The sequence below is a fragment of the Salvia hispanica genome, chromosome 1, assembly GCF_029641045.1.
Source record: "Salvia hispanica isolate PSC_SH4W2 chromosome 1, Shi_PSC_v1, whole genome shotgun sequence".
In the NCBI taxonomy this organism is placed as follows: Eukaryota; Viridiplantae; Streptophyta; class Magnoliopsida; order Lamiales; family Lamiaceae; genus Salvia; species Salvia hispanica.
The window spans coordinates 69493625-69518400 of NC_142692.1; the positions used below are offsets into that span (position 1 = coordinate 69493625).

Below are 24776 nucleotides of genomic sequence, written 5' to 3' on the forward strand. Positions count from 1 at the left end.
GTCGTTTTTCAAAAAAACGGCCAAAAACAGCTACCTTTGGATTTATTTAGAATATTAAAAAGGTAGTAACTTTCTCATATTTTGAGTAATTATTACTGTATTATACTTAAATTTTTAGTTTTTTGGTTCTATAAAAACCAATGTTAACCGAACCAAAAATTCAATTTTTGATGCGAAAATTTAATATTTTGATGTGGTGTACTTTAATTATTCGTATTTAGGGTATTTTGCTCACTCGTGATTAAGTCTCTGTTTTTCTTTTCCTACTTTTGTGCTCCCTAAAAGAGTTTGAAATAGACTTCACTGAGAAAACTGGATCCATTTTATTACAATAAATATAGTAAACAACAACGCAAAGCCGTGGAGAAGGAACATGATGAAGGGTATTTACATAAGACTACTGACTACAGTACTAATCTTCATTGTTTCTCAATGAAAACCTGTCTGTTTGGATACTGCTCTCGTATCCGCTGCTATCGCCCGCTTCTCCCACGTGCTTCTCCATCTCCCTCCCACCACGATGATGTGATCGTACGTGCTCCCTTCCGCCCCTTCGATCCTGTAAAACGGGTAGCTTTATACGTATCAAAACGAGGCACCAACACCCACAATGTGATATCTACCCAACTGAACAACATTCACGAGACTCAATTTTATATAATCCTTGTGTATTGTTAACCGTTGCCAAAGAAGAATCACATGTTCACATAGTGGCATGTGCAGTTAGGCATATGTAGCCATTAGCACGAAGATAAGGTTTAAACGATGTTTTGAAACTTACATCTCGGAAAGGGAAATCTTCGGCCTCGAGCATATGCACCACATGCCCCATCTTCGGCCTCTTTTGAGCGTTCGGGTCCACACAGCGTAAAGCTACCAAAAGGACCCGCTTCAGTGCTCTCGAAGAAGGCCTTTCGGGCAACTTAGGATCCAAAACCCCCTCAGCGTTCCGACTGGAAACCATTGTCTTGAGCCAGTCAACAAGGTTCACCTGAGAATCCGACCCATTAGAACACGAGAGCAGCCAAAAAACAGTTATTTGAAATCAAGTAAAACTCTTTGTATGTATAGGAACCTCTCCCGGGGGACGACTATAATCCACCGGATTCCTCCCCGTGATCATTTCCATTATTAGAATGCCAAAGCTGTACACGTCACTCCTCTCGTTCAGCATGCCAGTGCTTGCATATTCAGGGGCGACGTAGCTAGAAAAGAACGAGTGCAAAAAGCTATTCATTCATGTGATTTTGTTAAGGCTAATAGTAACAGCAAATCAACAGAAATGACTCCTCACCCGAATGTGCCCATAACTCGAGTCGTGATGTAACTCCTTTCCGAGCCTATCAGCTTCGCTAGACCAAAGTCGGACACTTTAGCGTTCCATTGTTTGTCCAGTAAAATGTTGCTCGATTTGATATCACGATGAACGACCTTAGGCTCGAGGCCCTCGTGCAGATATGTCAACCTGTAAATCACTCAACTTCTTAGTTCCAAAATCGAACCAAAATAGATTATGAAGTTTCTGAAATAGCAATCCACACCTACCCCTTAGCAGTTCCAAGTATAATATGGATTCGAATATCCCATGTAAGGGGGCTTATAGGCCCGACATCTCCATGAAGCCACTGCTCCAAATTCCCATTATCAACGTACTCGTACACGAGCATCCTGAAAGAAAGTTTCACACACCATGTGTGAAATTCCTATCATAGCAACTTCCGACACAAGTTCTTTAACAAAGAACACCATGTTCGAGTTGGGAGTACCGTACCTATGAGCTCCCTCAGCACAATAGCCAAGCAACCTCACCAAATTCTTGTGGCGTACACGCCCTATAGCTTCGACTTCGACCTTGAACTCTCTCTCTGCTTGACCCCTGAAACCACCACTCAAAACTATCACATAATTGTTGTTCTCTTTGATGGGAAACGGTGGAAAAATATGTAACTTTCACCATTTTCCGACTCTTTTCACTTATTCTGTCCTGGAAAAACGCAAGACGGCACGAAGACAACCAAGCTTATACACTAAAGAATAACAACCCCTTCACGAGGAGAAAAAGATCACAAATTGTCACTCCCATCTTTTCTTATTCCTCAATTTCTTTACTAAATTTGCATTCAAAGAGAGTACAAACCTAAATTGGCAACATTCAAGACTTACAATAACTCAATTCATTCCATATATGAATCATTCAATTACCATCTTTTAAACAAAGACAAAAATCAATGTGGACTAACAAATGAAGTCATGCAAATTCAACTCATAAACAACAAAGTCCAAGATTTCGAAGTGGTTACAAATACACAACAACTCAATTCATCCAATCAAAGCATCAACTATACAATCAACAATAAAGTAGTGAAAATAGTTAGAAGAAGAATCTGACCTATTATTGAGCAGATTCTTGACAGCTATCTTAGTATCATCCTTGAGCACACCATGATACACAATTCCATAGCCTCCTTCACCAACAACATTCTCATCACAAAATCCATTAGTAGACTCCTCCAGCTCCCTCAGAGTGTACCACTGGCCCCACCCCAGATGGGAAACCTCCGCCGCCGCCGCCTCGCCGCTCCCCTGACCCGACCCGGAACGAAGACCCGGGTAAGCAATCACGTTTCCCTTCACAATCTCAATGTGGGCCTCTTTCGGGTCGGGCTCCGGATGCAACTCTTTATCCGGGTCGACCCGGATTTCTTGAATTTCTCTTGAAACAGTTGGGATGACGGAGCTTTTGGCGGCGGGGGTGGTTAAAAATGGAGTCTTTCTGCTTCTTTTCTTGGTGGAGAGGTAGAGGGAGAGGAGGAGGAGGAAGACGACGATGGCGGCGCCGACGAAGAATCCGAGAACGACCCATAAATGCAGGCCGAAGATTGAGGTGCGTTTCCAGAGCTGGTCTGTGAGAAAGGAGGAAGAGTCGGCGTTAGGCATTGGTGTGAGTTTGGGTGGAAAGGTTTGACATTGGTATGTGGGTATGTGTAAAGATAGAATTTTTAGAGAGAGATAGTGAAGAATGATGATGAATTGTGTGACACATAGCATAAACCATTGAATACAGCTGCTGTACACGTACGAGATGTTTTGTCCCAATCGAATTTGAGTGATGATTAATGGACTCTATTAATGAAGGCTATTGTCGTTTGTCAGCTGTTGGGAATTCAGCTGAGGATTGTTTGTGGATTCTTGATGATTCTCATTTCACTAAATTACTTGGCCGACGCCAAAAAATTGTTTGGATGGATGCCACGTGTTGTTCTGAATTGAGTTTAGAGTAACAACAATAGCGGATAGCGCGCGACAAGCGACCGGCGAGCCGCTCGTCAGTAGCGCTCGTCCACTATTGCAACCGGCGAGCGCTAAAAGGACAAGCCAGACGGACGAGAGGTTGTCCGTCCGTCTGCTCGTTGGCTCGTTGCACTTCATTTCATTTGCACAACTGATGAGCGACTGGCCAAAAGGACGACTGGGGAGTGGGAGGGGGGGCGCGTGTGTCGAAGCTTTGAGATGATTTTTTCTCTTCGTGAACTATGTATTTTTTTTTATTTAATTATGCATGTTTTTTTAAAAAAATTTGTATAAAATGGTTACATTTTCACTGTATTTTTATCGAAATTTTAATTATGTATTTATGAATTTGTTTGTTGGGAGTCCTAGTGTTTGTCCACTATTATGCACTAAGATATTCTAGTGATGTGGCAGTGCAGTGGGATATCCTAGTGACATAGCAGGAAGTGTTTTGGGGATATCCTAGTACTTGTCTGGCGAGATATCCGCCCTATCGTGGATGCTCTTAGAAGTTTAAGATAAATATATTTTTTTTTTCATTGCAATAATTTGAGGTCGTGCATAACGACCAAAATATCAAAAATTCGAATTTAATCTTAGCCAACACTAGTCTTTAAACCTTAGTATTATCATGCTACATACAATTAATATTACCAAATTACAAATATATAATCTTAACCAAAACTAGTCTTTAATAATAAATAAGTATAAATTGGAAGACTTGGTGGAGAAAACCTTGGCATTTCGGTAGTCAAAGCGTGGTTCAATTGATGTAATTGTTTACTAATTGGAGCTTAAAAGTAAACGTGCATTCATAATTGACTACTAAGTAGTGGATTTGTGTCAGAAATGATTGTGTTGAACCCAATAATTTTGTCCACTCAAATTGTCAATCTTAGGAAAATTAAACTTTATCATCTACACTTTTGGGCACATGCATTTTTAAATAGTACTCCCTCCGTTCCCTCATAGTTGAGGCGGAACTTTTTGGCACAGAGTTTAAGAAATGAATGTTGAGTGTGTTAAATAAATAAATAAAAAAGTAAGAAAGAGAAAAAGGTAGAGAGAATAAAGTAAAAAGTGAATAAAGTAGAGAGAATAAAGTTGGAAATGACTCAACTATGAGGGAACTTCCCGAAATGGAAAAATGACTCAACTATGAAGGAACGGAGGGAGTACTAGTAATATTATATATTTTATAAATAATAATAAAATTATAATTCAAATTGATTTCTTTAAATTCGAATGAAATCCGAATTCAAGTTATCTTTAATATACTTGACTTTTCACTTTTTTGGGGATATTTTTGAAATTTAAGATTTTATTCAAAGTATTTCATACCGATTCAAACTTATATTCTGTCTTAAAATTTGGATTTTTAGTAGGCTTGAATTAGATAAAAATCTAATCTAAAATACGACTGGTATCCCTATAAATAGCATAGCCCACCAATAATCTCTTTTTGTTAAGATATAGCTATACTATTGACAAACAGAAGACCATAAAAGGATAAGCTAAAACAAATTAAATTGGTACTGTAAACAAACTATAAAAGCACATCAAATGATCAAATAAAAAACAGTTATTTTCCATAACCTAATGTTAATTCAACTTTCATTTAAAAATAAAATAAATGTATTATTGATCCTCCACATAAGGAGGGCACAATAAATTCCTTTCTTTCTTTCCTTTTTTTTTTGTTCCTTGAATTTCTGTGGATGGAGTCATGCGTAAAGGCATAACAAGAAGCAAATCAACAAGGTTTTTAGCCTTCAAATGACTCGAGATAAATGACTTGTGTTGAAGAGCAGCTACGGAGAGATGGGACGGGACGGGACGGGACGGGATCTTCATGTAGACAACGCTGCCCTCTTGCATATGGGGCATAAGTTCTTGTGCGTGAGCCATTGTTTCACACAGTCTCTGTGAAAATCATGCCCACATTCCAACGTGCCAAGATCTTCCCCGTCGTTGTACTCCTCCTGCATCAGATAATGCAGACGACGTCAGGAGCGGACGCAGAAAAAACACTTCGATGGGGCTGAATTTTCTAAATATTCAGTTTCAGATTTCGTAGAAGATTATTTCAAGTGGAAGGAAAAAAAAGTTAGTACCCGACAGATACTGCACGGCTCTGTCTCAGCTTGATCTGCCCGTCTATCACCATATTTGCGTTGCTTCAAACGAGCCATTATGGTTTCTTCGTTCAATCCCATGGATACATCTCCAATGCGCTCCCCCAAGGCCAGAAGCTCCTGGAATTTGAAACAAAATTTGTGATTTTGACGAGAAAGAATGTTTTGAGCAAGGTGTAAAAATGGGTGTGGCGCGCCTCACCTCATAGGACATATTGTCGACATCTAGTCTCATGTCCCGGTGACGATCATGTACATCACCCATCCCGAAGAAGACTGACTGATCAAGAATCATCATATCCTAGCAAATGACACGAAAGATATGAAGTTTGGAATCTCAACTGCATTTTCTCAAATCTTGACTGCAATCTAGAAACAAACAAAGTTGAGGATAAACTAACCTCGAGTCTCAAGCCCTCTCCCCTTCGCATGAGATCTATGACGTGACGAATCTGCTAAAAACGAGATACGAGTATAAGTTACTAACAGCAGTTTTCAAGATGATATTTCCAATACTTCTCTTGTCAAAACAGTTTTAAAATTGAGATTTGACAAGAAAATTGGCATCTCTTTCATGAAATCTAATACATGTGCTGTGCAACTTTTCGATAAGTTTCTAGTAGATTTTGACATGTTAAATAGTCCCACACGAAACTCCCGCATCATTAAATGCATCATTTACTTGTAGCGTAGACATAATAATCAAGTTTGTAGCACAACTACATGCATCGTGGAGTAAAACAAAAAGCATCATGGTGGCGTGGATTCAAGCACGATTATTCACATAATAGAAATGAAAATGCAGATATTTAACACATCAATGTACCTCGGTCATCACGCTGCCTCTCCCTTCACCAGCGGCAGCCATGCTCCAAAGTGAATGAGGTAACGCGGAAGCACTATCCAGATGTCTCTCCAACAATGCTGACCTTGTGTTTGATGAACGAGGACCGCGACTGCTAGATCCGGATGGAAGCTCTGTTTCTTGTGATGTACCGGGTGCTGTGCTGCTCTGACCTCCACCTGGTTCGGTACCTGCTGCAGATAATAGAGATCTTCGAACAATTTCTGATAATCTACGAGGATATTGTGGATGATGACTCCTATGGGACCAAGAAGATGAAGGTAAAGATGAATTAACCCCTGCAGTGGGACCTGCCCGAGAAGCAGATGCCCCGCTGGATAAGTTCCAGTTTGGAGGTTGTTGAGACGAACCCCCTGTCTCACTTGGTGGAATAAACATCGGATGATCCGACCAGCTTCTGGGAATATTTCCCAAAAAAGGTTCTTCGTAAAGAATAGGATCCCTCTCCCTCTCGAGAGAAATAGCAGCAGTAGATGAATTGCTAGTTCTTGAGCTAGAGGCTCCACTCCATCTAGAATGATGATTTCGACGAACAGAAGGAATATGCGGAAGAATTGGCTGAACATGATGAGTTCCATTCTCCACAGGAGGGTTTGGGTTCAGACGATTTCGAAGAAGTACCCTTGATGAATGCCGAGAAGAGGAAGACGCATGCGCTTCTCTTGGTGATGGGATATGACCCTGTTGATGGGTGTTACTGAAACGCAAGCGTAAGTTTCTGCGAGAACTCCCAGCAGTTTCTCTACCATTTGAAGACAAAGGATTTGAGGAAACAGCTTCGCCGACTCCAAGCCGAATCCTTGAGTTTCCGTGCTCTGACAAATTGCTGAGGACCGGGCTGTTTGCCGGTGGAGTTGACATAACAACAGTACTAGCAGCAATCGGGGGAGGGGCTGACATTACAGCACGACGTTGACTTCTTTCAGCATGTCCAGAACAATTTGAACTTCCCGCTCCAGAAGACTGTCCAGCTTGTACATCAATGGCCTTTCTCTTGCGTCGACCATCCAAAGAACGATACCCGGAAGACATACCAAGAGCATCGGAGGAGCTGCCAGTAGAAGGCCTTTTCTCGCTCGATGATCCAACAGATATATGTCTATTGGGACGCTCAATTATCTGATGCCCGTCACCTACAGGTCCAGCAAGCTGCAGAGGAGACGAAACGTTTGATGCCTGATTGCCTTGTCCATCAACTACAACATTGTCCAATTGAGGAATATTAGATGATTCAAGCTGACATTCTTCCAAGTCGAGAGCAGCTCGAGAGGGAACACTCCATCTGTGCTCTCTTTTTCTCTTGTTGCGATCAAATGGACATTGTGCTGCACCAGAACTAGTTTCACCTAAACTCCACTGACTGTGCCCTATATGATGTGGATGCTGAGTATCAGTCTCACTTGGCGGGATTTTGTACTCTGGTAGCCGAGCATCTGCAGAAGTCTGCATATTATTCCAGGGCATTCGGGAATCTATGTTGGCATCACTTGACGCAGACCCATGATCATAAGTTAGATCTTCGGGCAATGTACTGATAGAATTCCGTTGCCCTTGCATTAGGCCTCCAAATGAGTTTATCCCAATACTCAAAAGAGAAGAAATGTATGGAAGACTGATTATCTAGAACTTTCGTTCTCAGAGAATCTGAAAGAAAAAACAGAAGGCGAATACCATGTAAGTACTTGAAAAACTTATAGAAGAAGACCGTGCCTAGTAGTATAGCAAAACGAAAGAACGAAAAACAAAAACAAATAAACAGGAACGAATCAAGAAAGGTTAACTGAACTTCGAAAAACCTTGTTCAATTTAAATAGCCGTACAGGGATTAATATCTTATAGGTTATCTGTTTAATGCTAGGTTCTTTTTATTTCAAATGGCTGGCATTGCTCACATCATGTTTACAAGAAGCTCAATTTATGATGAGTTATAACAGGTATCATAACAGGTGGAAGTTTTCCCAATCGACCAATGCCACAAGGCCACACAGTTTTCTTAGTTTTATGTCACTGATATCATAATCTCAATTGTTCAGAGGATCTTAGTTCAAACACGCACCATTATCATATTCTGAGAAATGTGAAACCAGAGGCATCAACCCGTATTGCCATCAAACATCATAAGCAAATAGCAAAGGAAGATAAACGAAACAATCAAGCAATATGCTAGATAGCACTGGAGTCAACAAGATCAAGAACTCAAGATTCTAACTAATGCACCAAGATATGAAACGAAAGCTTCAAAAGCATCGCGAACTGAACACTAATGTAAAAGCAAAGAAGTGAGGTAGAAACATGACCAACCAAACAGAAACATTGAGCTAAAGTTATCCAAAATAGAGGAAACAAAACACACAAATGCTCAAAGAAGAAAACAGCCTTATAAAATTTCATCATTCAATAACCAAACAGCAATTGAAGTTTTAGCTTTATGGTGAATCTCTAGGGAGAAAGCAAGAAACAGTATTTGTTAGGCAAATGAATAGGAAGATGGTACAAAACACTGTTGAGATTAATTAAAACCTCATGTTCTAAAACAAATTATTTCCTCAATCAAGCAGGTATACATCAAACCATTCAATTTTTCTTGATGAAACAAACAGAAAAAGAAAATATGCTAAACCCATCCAAAATTTTGACAAAACAACCAAATAAAGGGTGAATTGCATAAACCAAGAAAGATAAACAGCACCAAAAAACTCAATTTTTAAACAAAAAAAACTAGTTCACATAGCATCAATCAACGATCAAAGGAAGATGACAAATTTTACCAGCCAAAGAGAAGCAGATGAGGCGGTAGATCTACAGCCGATACCTGAACAAATCCAGAAACAACAATTAAAACAATGTTCTTCAAAATTAACAATCTTTAAATTAATTAGATGATCAAAAAAATCCCCTCTCCTCATAGAAAACATAAATAGATGACAGATTGAACACAAACCTCAACTCAGACAACAATAGATATTCAAGAAATAAAAATGGAGGATTCTTAAATGGGATTATTGATAGAGAGAGGGAGGGAGGAGGGGTGGGGAATGAAACTGGTGGGTGGTGTGAAAATATAAGAGATTGGTGGAGGGATTAATGAGGGCAGTAATTTTTAATCTTTAATTTACTCATAACACCCCACCAATAATAAGCCCACATCCAAAATTCATAGGTATAAATTGAGCAATAATACAAAGATGGAAACTTTTTCAATTTTTATGAATGCCCATGTAACAAAAAGTCAGTCAATGAGCCATGAGGTGATTTTCTCTCCCACGTAGTAGTTTCCAGTGATGGGATGAAAACGAAATTAGATTAAAGATAACAAGATTGGGTTGAAAATGAGATTAGATTAAGATAATAAGATTGGGGCAAGAGAAAAGAATAATAAAAAGGGAGAAAGATAGATAATGAAGATTGCAATTTTATGGTGTCAACTGCCTTGTTTGTACACAAAGTAGGTGCTCACGGTTTCAAAACTGCCGGTCTAGATTGAAACCATCAATTCCAATTTGATGAATTATGAACCGCAATCACAATTAGATCGTTAAATATTTTGGCGGTTTCAATTTTTAAACGAACTACTTGTGAATGATAGGGCCAACAAAAAATAGCTAAATGCTTGACTTGGAAACGAAAATAGGTTCTATCGAACAATGTTGAGAAACAGATCCAATCAAATTGATTATTGTGTCGAGGTTTGTTAGACTAGTATCTGTGTGCTCTATCCTGTTATGCATATCACCAAGACCATGCAATTAATATCTTAATTCAATCAGATAATATTGTAATCATCCTCAATAACGAGACATGCATCATGCATGCCACGTTCCGCTGAGAGAGGTCTTGGCCAATGTTGAAAAAGGAATCCAACGAATCGATCATGAGTTCGAGGTCTGGTCAATGGCTTGTTTCCTATGCGATGTATCCCATTATACGAGTCACTAATTAATATCCTAATTAAAAATTAATCACTCTAATTAATATTATACGATGTTTGTTAGACTGGTATCTGTGTGCTCTATCCTGTTATGCGTATCACCAAGACCATGCAATTAATATCTTAAATTAAATCCTAATTACTATTATTAATATCGTAATCATCCTCATTAACGAGTCATGCATCATGCATGCCACGCTCCGCTGACAGAAGTCTTGGCCAATGTAGAAAAAGGAATCCAACAAATCGATTATGAGTTCGAGGTTTGGTCAATGGCTAGTTTCTTATGCGTTGTATCCCATTATACGAGTCACTAAGATCATGCAATTAATATCCTAATTAAAAAATAATCACTCTAATTAATATTATAATCATCCTAAATACTGAGCCATGCATCATGCACGCCATGCATCGCCCAGAGAAGTCTTGGTCAATGTGAAAAAAGAATTTCCAATCCCCTGCATTGGTGCTCCATGACTCGATTGTGCCACCGAAATGACAATCAAGAATAATTTTCATGCTTTATATAAAACACAACGATTTAGGTTGAATTCGGTCTTGGTTTCAAATCCACTGCGGCCCAAAATTACAATTTTTGCATTCATACATTTCCGCATCAAATTCATACACATATTCCATTAAGAATTCATAGCCTGCAATTCCTATTTTAAAAGTGTTTTTCAATCTAATCCTTTGTTTGGGATCAACTATTCTCAACACACATTAATCCTTCTTTAAAATTAATATTTTAAGAATTCATGGGTAGAAGAACAAATTATTGTCTTTAGTTAATAATAAATGAGAAAATATTTACCTCATGTTAAATTTTTGTTTATCCTAGGCGTTTGATTACATAAATCAAATGAATGAATAATAAATTTATTGTAGAATTCAATTGCAGTAGTCTACAGATGCCATATTTAGATTTTATTATGGACTCATCCCTCTAAACATAGCTTTTTCTGGGCTCGATCTTGTTGGATTGCTTTCTTTTGGGCCTATTGACTATTGACTACCTAGTTTTATTAATTAATTTCGAATTATCAAACTAATTAGCATGCCCTAGAAAAGGTTATACCATAGCAAACAGAGCAATTCAATGGCGCAACAAAAACCTTACAATCTTCAAATTCGAACCTCAATTCGATTTGTGTCGGGAAACTTTAATTTCGTGAAAAAAAATAGTACTTGTGTAAAAATTGGGCCTGAAATTTATGAGCCGATTAGTTATATTGGGCCTCAGCCTAACAGTTTAATTTATTTGTCCAAAATTTGATGAATCCAATTTGGACAAAAAATGTTGATTAATCAAGAATTTCCATTTTCTAGAAAAATATAAGCACCGTTTTCAAATAGTTGATCAATTAAATCAATTGTACTACTAATACAATTGATAAAATCAGTAGAGGGTGTTATAGATTTAATCATTGACCCTTTCCAAAACACTATGCACACACTCACCCTATTCCCCACACACTCATCACACACAAATGAAACCAATCTCTCATCAAAACAGACAAAATATACACACAACACCCCCTAAATCTTTACCAAAAAGACAATATGCAAACACACATGTATGTGGTCCCCACAATCAATATAATATTGTCCATGATCTCTTCCACCATGAATGGACTTTTCATTTGGCTCTTCATGCTTCTCTCTTTTGTAGTACTAACATATGACCTTGAAATCTCCTATTTCATGGACACACTTCTACAATCTTTTTCAATCTTCTTTAATCCCAAGATCTCAAGATTTTTCCAACAAGATCATCATTAGATCTTTAGCTTCTTTCGAGATCTTATAGTAATTAATTTTGTCACAATCACATAATTCTTGGTTTTATTACTATATTGTAGGGGTGATGGGGCGATGGTATTAAACTATAATATCAGAAGGGCAAATTTATTAAATGAACATGTTTAGATCTTATCTGCAATTTGACTTAAGGAGCTATTTATTAGCCTGTCAAACTTTTGAAACTTAGACTTAGATAATATTATCAAAATAATTGAATCAAACATTTAGTGTCGGCGGGACCAATCTCCAATCAATTGCCAGCTAATGACATCCAAATATCCAATTGCATGTTGAATTTTCAAACAGATATTATAAACTCACAATGTTGATAAGATAGTAATCTTAATCTATATATCCAGTTCATTTATTTCATATGTTTAGAGCACCAAAAATGAAGCTCCCTTTTTCCATTTCTTTCATTCTCTTCTCATTTCTTGTTTGGGGCAATGATGCTTCATCAAAAAGATCAACTTACATTATCCACATGGATAAATCCTCCATGCCCAAGGCATTTTCAAGTCACCACTCTTGGTATCATTCCCTTGTCAAATCCGCCTCATCAGCAGCTCCGTCTGGAGCTGTTGATGAATCGGGGGCGAAGCTCATCTACACCTACGACCACGCCTTCCAAGGATTCAGCGCCGTAATGTCGAGCGACGAATTGCTGGCTGTAAAGAAGTCGGACGGCTTTGTCTCCGCCTCCCTCAGCAGATCCGTCACCCACGACACCACGCATTCCACCAAGTTCCTCGGCCTCAACACCGTAACCGGGCTCTGGCCGGCTTCCCAATACGGAAAGGACGTGATCATAGGCATCATCGATAGCGGCATCTGGCCAGAGAGCCCCAGCTTCAACGACGACGGGATGACTGATATCCCGTCGTCGTGGAAGGGCACCTGCCAGACAGGCCCGGATTTCAATTCTTCCCTATGCAACAAGAAACTCATTGGAGCCAGATTCTTCGATGCCGCAGCTCGAGAAGCTGGCTCAGAGTTCTATACCTCAGCCAGGGACAACAGCGGCCACGGCACCCACGTCGCGTCCACGGCCGCTGGTAACTTCGTGAACAACGTATCCTTCTTCGGATACGCCCCTGGAACTGCCAGGGGAGTTGCTCCGCGAGCTAGGCTCGCGGCCTACAAGACCGGAAGCTATGAGGCCGACACGCTAGCGGCCATCGACCAGGCAGTCGCTGACGGAGTCCATATAATATCCATATCCTTACGATACGAATCAGCTGATCTGTTTCGGAATACCATCGCAGCTGCTACCTTCGGCGCCAGAGCAAAAGGGATCATTGTTTGTAAATCTGCCGGAAACAGCGGTCCCAGCCTTGCCACGATGGAAGCAGGGATCCCCTGGGAGATCGTCGTGGCGTCTGGGACCATTGACCGATGGTTTGCCGGTACGATCACGCTCGGAAACGGCAAAACCATCACAGGATGGACCATGTTTCCTGCCAGGGCAAACGTGATCAACTTGCCTCTCGATTACAACGAGACTGTCTCCGCCTGCGACTCCAGCGAACTGCTGTCGCAGTCGTTTATAACCCGAATCGTCGTCTGTAACATTACAGACGAAGCCATCAGTTTCGATTCCCTAATGGGGAATCTAGTGGGTTCCAACGCGGCCGCAGCCGTAATAATTTCAGAAGATACAAGCATACTCAGATCAAATTTGTTCCGTTTCCCTGGGGCTGTGATCACCCCAGCGGAAGCAGTGAATTTGATCGAGTATGCGACAACTAGTGTGTCCCCAACGGCCACCATATCGTTCCAGGAAACGATAATCGGGCCAGAGCCCCGGGTAGCTCCAGCCTTGTCTGGATCATCATCCAGAGGGCCGGCCCAGAGCTACCAGGAGATCTTAAAGCCCGACATCATGGCGCCAGGAGTGCTAATTCTAGCAGCATACAGCCCAGTCCAGCTCGGCCCACAAATCGGTAACATATTCCTGTCGAGCGACTACTCTCTAGAGTCCGGCACATCAATGGCGACCCCACACATAGCTGGGGTCGCGGCCCTTCTGAAGGCCGCGCACCCAGAGTGGAGCCCTGCGGCTATACAATCCGCGATGATGACAACCGCCAATCATCTCGACAGCACGAACCAGCCGATCAAGGATCAGGCGTTCAGCTCTTACAGAGTTGCTTCCCCGCTGGGGATCGGGTCGGGGCAGGTAGACCCGAACAGGGCGCTTGATCCCGGCCTTGTATACGACGCGACGCCTCTGGATCTCGCGAACCTCGTCTGCTCGATGAACTACACCCGGGAGCAGGTGCGGGCGATCATAAGGTCGAGCTACAACTGCTCGGGGGCGAATTCGGATCTGAACTACCCTTCGTTCATCGGGCTGTTTAACTTCGACCAGAGAGGGCTGACGCTCACCCGAACGTTCAAGCGGACCGTGACGAATGTGGGGAGCGGGGCCGCCACGTATAGAATGAAACTGGAGAAACCGGAGAATGCGACGGTGACGGTGACGCCGCAGACTCTGGTTTTTCGGAAGAAATATGAGAAGCAGAGCTATACGTTGAGGATGCGCTATACGGGAGATATTGATTCGACGTTCAGACAGGGATCGCTGACGTGGATTGAGAAGTCCGGCAAGTACGTGGTAAGAAGTCCGATTGTGATCGCCGGCGGAGTTGATAATTATGGCTAGTTTTTATTTTGATGCTGTTTAGAGTAGTAATGAATAATGGGTGTAAGAAAATGTGAAAACAAGTGATAATATTGAGGCTGATATGCCCTTCTTTCCTGCCACCCAATATTTTAGTATGGTAATTTATTTATGTAGTATAATCAAACCTAATGTAAATAAGCATATTATATTTTTATTGGGTATATACTCAATTAAAACACGAATTAACCATGAGAAGTTAATTCACCATAAATTATTAAGTTGTGATATCTCTTTCTACTAGTTCGACTACATCAATATTTCTTCATGAGATAATTCTAACATGATTATCATTAACTCTTTTGCTTATCTCAATATCATATTCCCCGTACCACAAAAATATGTGCACTTTCCATTTTTTTCGGTCTCATAAAAATATGAGCATATAGAAGGTTATCCCAATATATTATCCATATACATCAATTTATTTACAACTTATACCACCATCAAACACTAATAATATTGTGGGTCTTACCATCCACTAACACTACTTTAACTATCATTCTCCTCTTTTATATTATCTTAATTCTCATGCTATATTATCCGTTCATATTTTTATGGGACAGTGGAAGCATATAATTTGGTATATTCTCATATTATAAAGGTGATGGTATTAAAATATCTATCACATGGACAATTTGGTAAAGTGAATATGGGGCCAAGGATTTAATTGTGTATATGTACGTTGACTCAACAGAGATGTTTATTTACCTATGAAACCAATTAACACAAACTTAGGTATTATTATAAAAAATTATTGTACGTAGCACAAATTACAGTGTCGGCAGGACCAATCTATAACATCAATTGCCAGCTCGTGCCATCCAAAAACGGTTATGATATGATGATCTCATGCTCAAATTTCCATCTATATGATGATATTTCAAAATATAAAACATTTGATTAAATTGATATACAATATGGATATGGACAAGGTAGGATAATCAATGTAACCCATTCATGTATTTAATGTTAGAGCACCAAAAATGAAGCTCATTCTTATCAATTTCTTTGATTTTCTTGTTTATAATGAGAAAAATTAGAAAAAGAGAAATTCCAGTACTACAATACAGATTAAAATTAGCCTAAAGTTCATGAGTTTGCCGACAGTGATCCCATATTCTAATGGATCTTATAGCATTAAAATATGCTCAAATTAAGTATTTAGTTTTTGTCATTCTGTGGACTTCCACTGCCTAGATATTTATATATCTCTATGTGGACCACTGCTATATGTTCATTTATCCATACAGGGCAGAAATGTTCATATATGATTTGTGAAATGAATTGATGTTGGACCCATCACTAATCAGTTGAAGACTTTAACTTACATTTCTTGCCCCTTGTTTCTACTTCATGAAAGAAAATACTACTCCTCCCACGTCCTACTATCATTTTATATTTAAAACTATTTCCATTATATGAAAGTTATTGTAAATACTAAGTAATTAAATTGCATCATTCCACATTTTTTAGCGAGGCCATAGCGAGAAATTGCAATGTTTCCCACCTAATTTAAATATATTTCTACGACTGCATTTAACTTTTGTGGAAGTTTCTTGTAGTGTAACACTACGAAAGTCCAAACCTCCCTCCCTCCCTCCCTTCCTCTCTCTTTTTTCACACAGTTTCATATGCTGTGCATCCAAAAATGCAGCTTCCTTCAACAATTTCATTGATTATCTTCTCCTTTCTTGTTTGGGGCAATGATGCTTCATCAAAAAGATCCACTTACATTATCCACATGGATAAATTCTCCATGCCAAAGGCATTTTCCAGTCACCACTTTTGGTACTCTTCCATTCTTGCCAAATCAACGGCTCGGGCGTCACCCGAGCCCAAGCTCATCTACACCTACGACCACGCCTTCCACGGATTCAGCGCCGCGATGTCGGCAGAAGAAGTCCAAGCCTTGAAGAACTCAGCCGGCTTCATTTCCGCGTACAAAGACAAGATCGCGGTCGCAGACACCACTCACTCCACCAAGTTCCTCGGCCTCACTAGCGCGGCCGGCCTCTGGCCGGCCTCAAACTACGGAAAAGACGTGATAATCGGCGTTATCGACTCCGGCATCTGGCCGGAGAGCCCGAGCTTTAATGACGACGGAATGACTGCGATCCCGGCAAGGTGGAAGGGAGCTTGCGACGGCGGTGTGGGTTTCAATTCTTCGCTGTGCAACAAGAAAATCATCGGAGCCAGATACTTCAACCAAGGAGGTCGAGCAGAGAATCCTGACCAAGAATTCATAGATTCAGCAAGGGACGACGATGGCCACGGCACCCACGTGGCGTCCACTGCCGCCGGAAACTACGTGGACGGAGTTTCCTACTTCGGCTACGCCCCCGGGACAGCCAGGGGCGTCGCCCCGCGAGCTAGGCTCGCGGTCTACAAGGTCCTTTTCTTCGGAGCCGCCGCTTCCGACGTGCTGGCCGCAATGGACCGGGCCGTGGCGGACGGTGTCGATATAATCTCGATCTCCATAAGTAGCTTTCCAATAGAGCTGTATGAGAATCCGATCGCAATCGCTAGCTTCGGTGCCAGGGAAAAGGGAATCATGGTTTGTATGTCGGCGGGAAACAGGGGGCCTGGTTACGCCACCATACGATCGGGGATCCCGTGGGCTGTAGTGGTGGCCGCGTCCACCATTGACCGTTGGTTCGCGGGTACCTTAACACTCGGCAACGGCAAAACCCTCATCGGATGGACTAGGTTTCCAGCGAGAGCCCGTGTGAGAGACTTGCCACTAATTTACAATCAAACTCTATATTCCAATTGTCAGTCAGATTCATTACTAGCCGAAGCGCCTTCTCCGGGCATAATCGTCTGCGATTTCACCGAGTTCTTCTCCTCCATCGGTGATCGGACCGGGCCAGTTATCCGGCCAGCCGTCATCGTCTCCCAAGACCTCACTGTGTTCCGATTCGTTTCGTTCCCGTACCCTGAGATCGTGATAGCCCCAGCACAAGCCCGCGACTTGATCAATTACGCGACAAACACTTCTTCCCCAACCGCAACAATCGAGTTCCAGCAAACGATTTTAGGTCCAGGGCCGAGAGCTGCTCCGTTGCTGTCGGATGATTCGTCGAGAGGGCCCGCTCGAAGCTACGAACGCGTCCTGAAGCCCGACATAATGGCCCCGGGAGTGATGATTCTAGCTGCATTCAATCCTCAGATCAGAACAACCACTCTGCTTGGAAATTTAGAACTTTCTAGTGACTACAACCTTCTCTCAGGGACATCAATGTCATGCCCTCACATATCCGGGGTCGCGGCCCTTCTGAAGGCCGCGCACCCGGATTGGAGCCCTGCGGCCATACAGTCCGCGATGATGACGACCGCCAATCATCTTGATAACACAAATCAACCTATAAGGGAGCAAGACACCCTGCTTGCTCCCCCGCTAGGCATGGGTTCAGGTCATGTTGACCCGAACCGTGCCCTTGATCCTGGGCTCGTTTACGATGCTTCTGTCCAGGATCTGGTGAATTTGGTATGTTCCATGAACTTTACTGGCAACCAGACTCGGACCATCATAAGGTCGAGCTACAACTGCTCGAATCCATCTTCGGAACTCAATTATCCGTCGTTTGTGGCTCATGCTGAGGGAGGAACGGCTACGGCTTGGGTGTTCCAAAGACGAGTGACGAATGTTGGCGCGGGTGCAGCCAGGTATAAGGCTACGGTGGAAGTGCCGGGGAATGTGACGGCGAGAGTTCGGCCTCAAACGCTGGTGTTTGGCAAGAAATACGAGACGAAGAGTTATTCTCTTACGATTCGGTATAATAAGGGTGTTGATGAAGTATTCGGATGGGGTGCTCTGATTTGGACCGACGAAACCGGCAAGTACAAAGTGAGAAGCCCGATTGTGTTCATTTCTTGATGGATGTCCAAAACAATAAATTGTAGAGGTGGTGTTTTAGTATTATGTGGGCTCCTTGACTTCCTTCTGTTTAAATTTCAGTAAGGACTCATTTTTATTATATATAACCAAAACAATAAAGATCAAAGATGGAATTTCACTCATCATACACGTATTCGGTCAATTCTAATGGCATTATGACGTCATCCTGTATAATAATTGAGTGTCTATGCAATGGCAGGGAAGTAGATTTGGATATGGGAGCTGTATTAAAGATATACTCCGTCTTGTATATGATTTGTATTTTTTTGAGAAGTTCCATTTAAAAATAAGTCACTTTTTTACTTTTATTTTTTTTAGTTTTTTAGTTTTTCTCTATTTAATTAATTAAACATTAGTACTCCCTCCGTCCCGGCTAAGTTGACACATTCCTTAGTCGGCACGAAATTTTAGAAGTTATTGATTAATGTGTTTAATTGGAGAAAGAAAAGGTGGGTGGAAGTATTAAACTAGAAAGAGAAAGAAAGAAGAATATTTTAATAGGGATGGAAAAAAGTGGTTAAGTGTTTATAGAGAAAAAGTTTCTAAAAAAGAAAATGTGTCATCTTAATTGAGACAAACTAAAAAGAAAAACGTATCATCTTAAGTGGGACGGGAGAGTAGATTTGATTAAGTCTCGTACCAATAGAAAGATTTTGTTTATAGCAGACGAAGAGAGTATTACATGTCCATCACCTTTATTTCCTTCACTTTTTTTGTTCTTTTCATTTGATCCCTCTCATATTTATATACTCCTTGGTATGTTTTTTCATTTTATTTCATTTAAAAATATTAATTCAAATTAATGGTTTTATTTTAAATTTTTGGTAGATTTATTTCACTAATAATGAGAGATTTATTTCACTAATAATGAGAGATTTATTTGATATGAACAATACTTTAACCACCTTTTATCACTACTATTTTTCATATTTTACTATCAATTGCACAAAATTTATTTTAATTATTATAGTAATTTTTTTACGTAAAGAATGTGCTTTTTAAATAGAGTAAAAGTCAAAATTAGTCCTAAACATATGATCATTTTATCTTTTTGGTCATAAACTTTATCTTTTGGATTTTTTGGTCCTGCACATATGAAAATTTGATCATTTTGGTTCTCCGTCAATAGTTCTGTTAAAAACTAACGATCAACGACGATTTTGACCAAATTAAACTCTTAATTCTGATTTTTAAGTCACTAATTAACGTCCTAATTAAATATCCATTTAAAATTAGAATTAAATCTAGGGTTTTTATTTTCTTGGCAGAGGCGGGAGTAATGGCGGCTGGATTGGGGGCTGAAGAAGACAAAGCAGAGATAGATGAATCATCGGTGGCTAGCTTCACAGCAGCGGTGGCCTGAGCCGATAGTTTGCGGACTTTTTGGGGGCAAATTGGAATTTTGGAGGGATTGTGGGGATTGTTGTGGGAGATCTCGGTGGGGATGGCGTGGGATGCCTCGGGTACGGAGGTGGCGGGCTGGGGGTGAGGGATTTGGTGATTGGGGTCGGATTTGGGCGGTGATGGATGAGAGTTAGAATCTTGATGCGAATTGGGTTTTTCGATTTGAGATTCTGGTTTAGGTAGGATTTTGATTTGAGTGTGAGCCTGCTCACCCATGAGAATCTATTGCAGCGTGGAGGGGTAGTGAGGGAGAGGGTGTCGGCGGCGGCGGTGATGATGGGTGGGGACTATGAAGGAAGAATATGAAAGATTAGAGGAATGAAGAAGAAAGAATTAAGAGTTTAATTTGGAGATTAATTAGTGACTTAAAAATCAGAATTAAGAGTTTAATTTGGTGAAAATCGCCGTTGACCGTTAGTTTTTAATGAAACTATTGACGGAGGACCAAAATGATCAAATTTCCATATGTGCATGACCAAAAAATCAAAAGATAAAGTTTAGGACCAAAAAGATAAAATGACCATATATTTAGGACCAATTTTGACATTTACTCTTTTAAATAAAATACTTAATTAATTACTTCTCTCCAATTTTACCCACTTTATCTATTTTTCTTACCTACCATATTATCTTTACATTAAAACCCTTTTCATGTACCAAAGGATTGTTTTATTATCTATTTTTCTTACCTACCATATTTCTCATCCACCAAAGGATTGTTTTATATGGACGGACGGAGTATTATTAAAAAATTCACTTTTCATAATTTTAATAAATATAAAATCTCATGTCTAAGTTTAAAAAAGTTTTGGTCATTTAATGAAGGGAAATTGGTCTCTAAAACCATGAACTTTGCCTAAAATTTGGTATTTCCCATGAACTTTGAAATTGGTATATAATATCATGAACTTTGCATTTTGTTTGGTATTTTCCACGACATGTCTATTACTATATTTGACTAACTTACGAGGCTTTTTCATCATACTTCACACAATTAAATCAACGTGATTTTCAACGTAACATTTTATCCTACATGTTATGAACTTTTTTTCAAAATATTATAAAACATATCACGGTTGCCTACGTTAAATAAGATTTGATGAAAATATCTTATTTGAGTGAGTTTGGGAAATACCAAACAAAATGCAAAGTTCGTGATATTTTATACCAATTTCAAAGTTTATGGGAAATACCAAATTTTAGGTAAAGTTCATGATTTTAGAGACCAATTTCCCTTTAATGAATTAGAAAAAATCTATTGTTCGATTAAGAGAAATTCAAGAAAATCTCAAAGTTAGGAAAATTTTTTAGAAAACCTTGAAAATTCATGGATTTTTTTTAAAAAAAATACCGTTTTCTATTCAAGTGACTCAGTCGTTACCACATTGTAACTTTTGACGTGTATTTATAGGCAAATAACCATTAGTTTTTCTTATTCTATGGACTTCTATTGCCTATATATTTTGGACGTATCAAATAATTGAGTTCCGATAAAGTGGACCACTGCTTTATGTTCATATATCCATACATTGCAGAAATGTTCATATAAAAGATAGATAATTCAAGATGATGTTGTGGGAAGTTGGAAATTAATTGATGTTGCACCCATCACTAAAAATGCAGCTTCCTTCTACAATTTCATTGATCATCTTCTCATGCCTTGTTTGGGGCAATCATGCTTCACCAAAGAGATCAACTTACATTATCCACATGGATAAACCCTCCATGCCCAAGGCATTTTCCAGTCACCACTCTTGGTATCATTCCCTTGTCAAATCCGCCTCATCAGCAGCTCCAGACGGAGCTGCTGATGAATCGGGGGCGAAGCTCATCTACACCTACGACCACGCCTTCCACGGGTTCAGCGCCGCGATGTCGGCAGAAGAAGTCGAAGCCTTGAAGAACTCAGCCGGCTTCATTTCCGCGCACAAAGACAAGATCGCGGTCGCAGACACCACTCACTCCACCAAGTTCCTCGGCCTCACCAGCGCTTCCGGCCTCTGGCCGGTCTCAAACTACGGAAAAGACGTGATAATCGGCGTTATCGACTCCGGCATTTTGCCGGAGAGCCCGAGCTTCAGAGACGACGGAATGACTGCGGTCCCCGCGAGGTGGAAGGGAGCTTGCGACGGCGGCGCGGGTTTCAATTCGTCGCTTTGCAACAAGAAAATCATCGGAGCCAGATACTTCAACCACGGAATTCGAGCAGAGAATCCAGATCGGGAATTCATAGATTCAGCAAGGGACGAAAACGCCCACGGCACCCACGTGGCGTCCATTGCAGCCGGAAACTACGTGGACGGAGTTTCCTTCTTCGGCTACGCCCCTGGAACGGCCAGGGGCGTCGCCCCGCGAGCTTGGCTCGCGGTCTACAAGGTCATCTTCTCCGGAGTCACGGCTTCCGACGTGCTGGCCGCAATGGACCAGGCCGTGGCGGACGGAGTCGATATAATCTCTATTTCCATCAGTAACTTTCCAGTAGAGCTCTATGAGAATCCGATCTCAATCGCTAGCTTCGGCGCCAGGGAAAAGGGAATCATAGTTTGTATATCAGCCGGAAACAGCGGGCCGAGTTTATCCACCATAGAATCTGGGATCCCGTGGGCTGTCGTGGTGGCCGCGTCCACTATTGACCGTTGGTTCGCGGGTACCTTAACCCTCGGCAACGGCAAAACCATCATCGGATGGACTCTGTTTCCGGCCAGAGCCCGTGTGAGAGACTTGCCACTCATTTACAATCACTCTCTATATTCCGATTGCCGGTCCCAAGATTTACTAGCTGAGGCGCCTTCTCCGGGAATCATAGTCTGCAATATCACCGAGTTCTTCAACTCGGTAGGACACCAGACGGGGATCCGGCCAGCCGTCATCGTCTCGCAAGACCTCACGAGATTCGGACCCTTTTCGTATCCGTATCCCGAGATCGTGATAAGCCCAGCCCAAGCCCGCGACTTGATCAATTATGCAACAAGCACTTCTCTCCCGACCGCATCCATCGATTTCCAGCAAACGATTTTAGGACGGGGGCCGAGAGCTGCTCCGTTGCTGTCGGATTTTTCGTCTAGAGGGCCTTCGCTGAGCTACAAGCGCATCCTGAAGCCCGACATAATGGCGCCGGGAGAGCTGATTCTAGCAGCATACAATCCTCAGCTCCTAGCAGCCACTCTGCTTGGAAATTTAGATCTTTCTAGTGACTACGGCCTTCTGTCAGGGACATCAATGTCATGCCCTCACATATCCGGGGTTGCGGCCCTTCTGAAGGCCGCGCACCCGGATTGGAGCCCTGCGGCCATACAGTCCGCGATGATGACAACTGCCAATCATCTGGATAACACAAATCAACCTATCAGGGAGCAAGACACCCTGCTTGCCACTCCACTAGGTATGGGGGCGGGTCACGTTGACCCGAACCGTGCTCTTGATCCCGGGCTTGTTTATGATGCTTCTGTCCAGGACCTGGTGAATTTGGTATGTTCCATGAACTTTACTGGCAACCAGACTCGGACCATCATAAGGTCAAGCTACAAATGCTCGAATCCGTCCTCTGACCTCAATTATCCGTCGTTTGTGGCTCATGCTGAGGGAGGAACGACGGCGGCTTGGGAGTTTCAAAGAAGCGTGACGAATGTTGGCGCGGGTGCAGCCAGGTATAAGGCTACAGTGGAAGTCCCGGGAAATGTGACAGCGAGAGTTCGGCCTCAAACGCTGGTGTTTGGCAAGAAATACGAGACGAAGAGGTATTCTCTTTCGATTCGGTACAAGGGTGATGATCAACTATTCGGATCGGGTGCTCTGGTTTGGACCGACGAAACCGGCAAGTACAAAGTGAGAAGTCCGATTGCCTTCATTTCTTGATGCCTAATGGACGTCCAAAGCAATAAATTGTAGTAGTGGTGTTAGTATTATGTGGGTTCATTCACTTTACTATCAACAAGGACTCTTTTATTGTTATATATTTGAGAAAATAATAAATATTACTATCATAAACAAAGTTTCACTCATTATACACATATTAACAGAATTTTAATGCAATATGCATTATAATGTCATCCCATGTTAGTACATATTTGAATAATAGTCTTTAAACAAGGACAGGGAGGTAGATTTGAATGGGTCCCATCGTATTCATGTTTATTATGGCCTTTTTTCAACTAAATCCCAACTTGGTCAAATTTATCAGTCCCCTAAAAAGGGAAGATAAATAGAGTTAGAAAAGGGACTTCAAGAAATACGTAAAACATACAGAAAGGAAATGAAAATATAATAGAAGAAAAATGTCAAATTAATGATATTAGTGGCAAACTTTGAAATTGTGTGATTGGTCAAAAGTTGACCAAATTTTATTCTCCTAGTACCTTTTTCGACAATTAAATTAATGTCATTAGTACAAATAGTGTGTCAAATTTTATTCATCAAATAACACTTCTCAATGCTTAGATCTAGTCATCTAGATAAATAATACTCCAGTATTATCTTATCTCCCAATTTAACATAAAAATTTACTATCAATGAAATTTATTGAAGTCTACTTTTGCTCAAGACAACATTTATAGAGGTTTATCTGAAAGGAAAGCCATGGATCCATCGCCCTTCGTTTCCCTTTCATGGTGGGTATAAGCACCGGTTAGGACCATATGTGCAACATGATTTCATAAAATCCTATCACATGCCTTACTGCAAATCACAAAATAAGTACTGCCTCTCATACATGGACGGATCCAGAAATTCTCTATAAATGGGGCAAAATTCTATACAAAGAGATTTTA

At 41.0% G+C, this 24776-nt stretch overlaps 2 protein-coding genes and 3 pseudogenes across 3 annotated transcripts; 3 read left to right on the forward strand and 2 right to left on the reverse strand.

Annotated features, from left to right (window-relative positions):
- Positions 1-304: 304 nt before the first annotated feature.
- On the reverse strand, positions 305-3093 carry LOC125223242 (putative serine/threonine-protein kinase At1g01540). Its single transcript, XM_048126293.2, has 7 exons — positions 2390-3093; positions 1772-1876; positions 1546-1668; positions 1295-1465; positions 1076-1205; positions 782-991; positions 305-559 (listed from the first exon to the last, which is right to left on the reverse strand). The coding sequence occupies exons 1-7, from the start codon at positions 3046-3048 to the stop codon at positions 413-415; spliced, it is 1545 nt and encodes a 514-aa protein (XP_047982250.1). The 5' UTR covers positions 3049-3093; the 3' UTR covers positions 305-412.
- Positions 3094-4855: 1762 nt separating this feature from the next.
- On the reverse strand, positions 4856-9384 carry LOC125223314 (putative E3 ubiquitin-protein ligase RHG1A). Of its 2 annotated transcripts, none has more exons than XM_048126398.2 (7): positions 9233-9384; positions 9060-9103; positions 6253-7935; positions 5828-5878; positions 5629-5727; positions 5406-5546; positions 4856-5273 (listed from the first exon to the last, which is right to left on the reverse strand). In XM_048126398.2, exons 3-7 carry the CDS (start codon positions 7846-7848, stop codon positions 5142-5144), a joined length of 2019 nt encoding a protein of 672 aa, XP_047982355.1. In that variant the 5' UTR covers positions 7849-7935; positions 9060-9103; positions 9233-9384; the 3' UTR covers positions 4856-5141. The 2 variants fall into 2 exon arrangements, with proteins under 2 accessions (XP_047982355.1, XP_047982354.1); XM_048126397.2 differs by having other exon boundaries at positions 5828-5881.
- A 2996-nt stretch (positions 9385-12380) lies between these two features.
- On the forward strand, positions 12381-14788 carry LOC125222375 (subtilisin-like protease SBT3 pseudogene; annotated as a pseudogene).
- A 1346-nt stretch (positions 14789-16134) lies between these two features.
- LOC125218539 (subtilisin-like protease SBT3 pseudogene) lies at positions 16135-18914 on the forward strand (annotated as a pseudogene).
- A 2583-nt stretch (positions 18915-21497) lies between these two features.
- LOC125185458 (subtilisin-like protease SBT3 pseudogene) lies at positions 21498-24001 on the forward strand (annotated as a pseudogene).
- The last annotated feature ends 775 nt before the right edge of the window (positions 24002-24776 follow it).

Excerpts from the sequence above, each read along its gene's own strand:
- LOC125223242 (XM_048126293.2), bottom strand. The coding sequence starts at position 3,048 with ATGCTATGTGTCACACAATTCATCATCATTCTTCACTATCTCTCTCTA. Across the intron at positions 1,669-1,771 it reads TGTGCTGAGGGAGCTCATAG|GATGCTCGTGTACGAGTACG; the intron begins GTACGGTACTCC and ends ACTTTCTTTCAG. Across the intron at positions 1,206-1,294 it reads CGAGTTATGGGCACATTCGG|CTACGTCGCCCCTGAATATG; the intron begins GTGAGGAGTCAT and ends GTTCTTTTCTAG.
- LOC125223314 (XM_048126397.2), bottom strand. The coding sequence starts at position 7,848 with ATGCAAGGGCAACGGAATTCTATCAGTACATTGCCCGAAGATCTAACT. Across the intron at positions 5,728-5,827 it reads GAGAGGGCTTGAGACTCGAG|GATATGATGATTCTTGATCA; the intron begins GTTAGTTTATCC and ends GTCATTTGCTAG. Across the intron at positions 5,547-5,628 it reads TCGACAATATGTCCTATGAG|GAGCTTCTGGCCTTGGGGGA; the intron begins GTGAGGCGCGCC and ends TTCAAATTCCAG.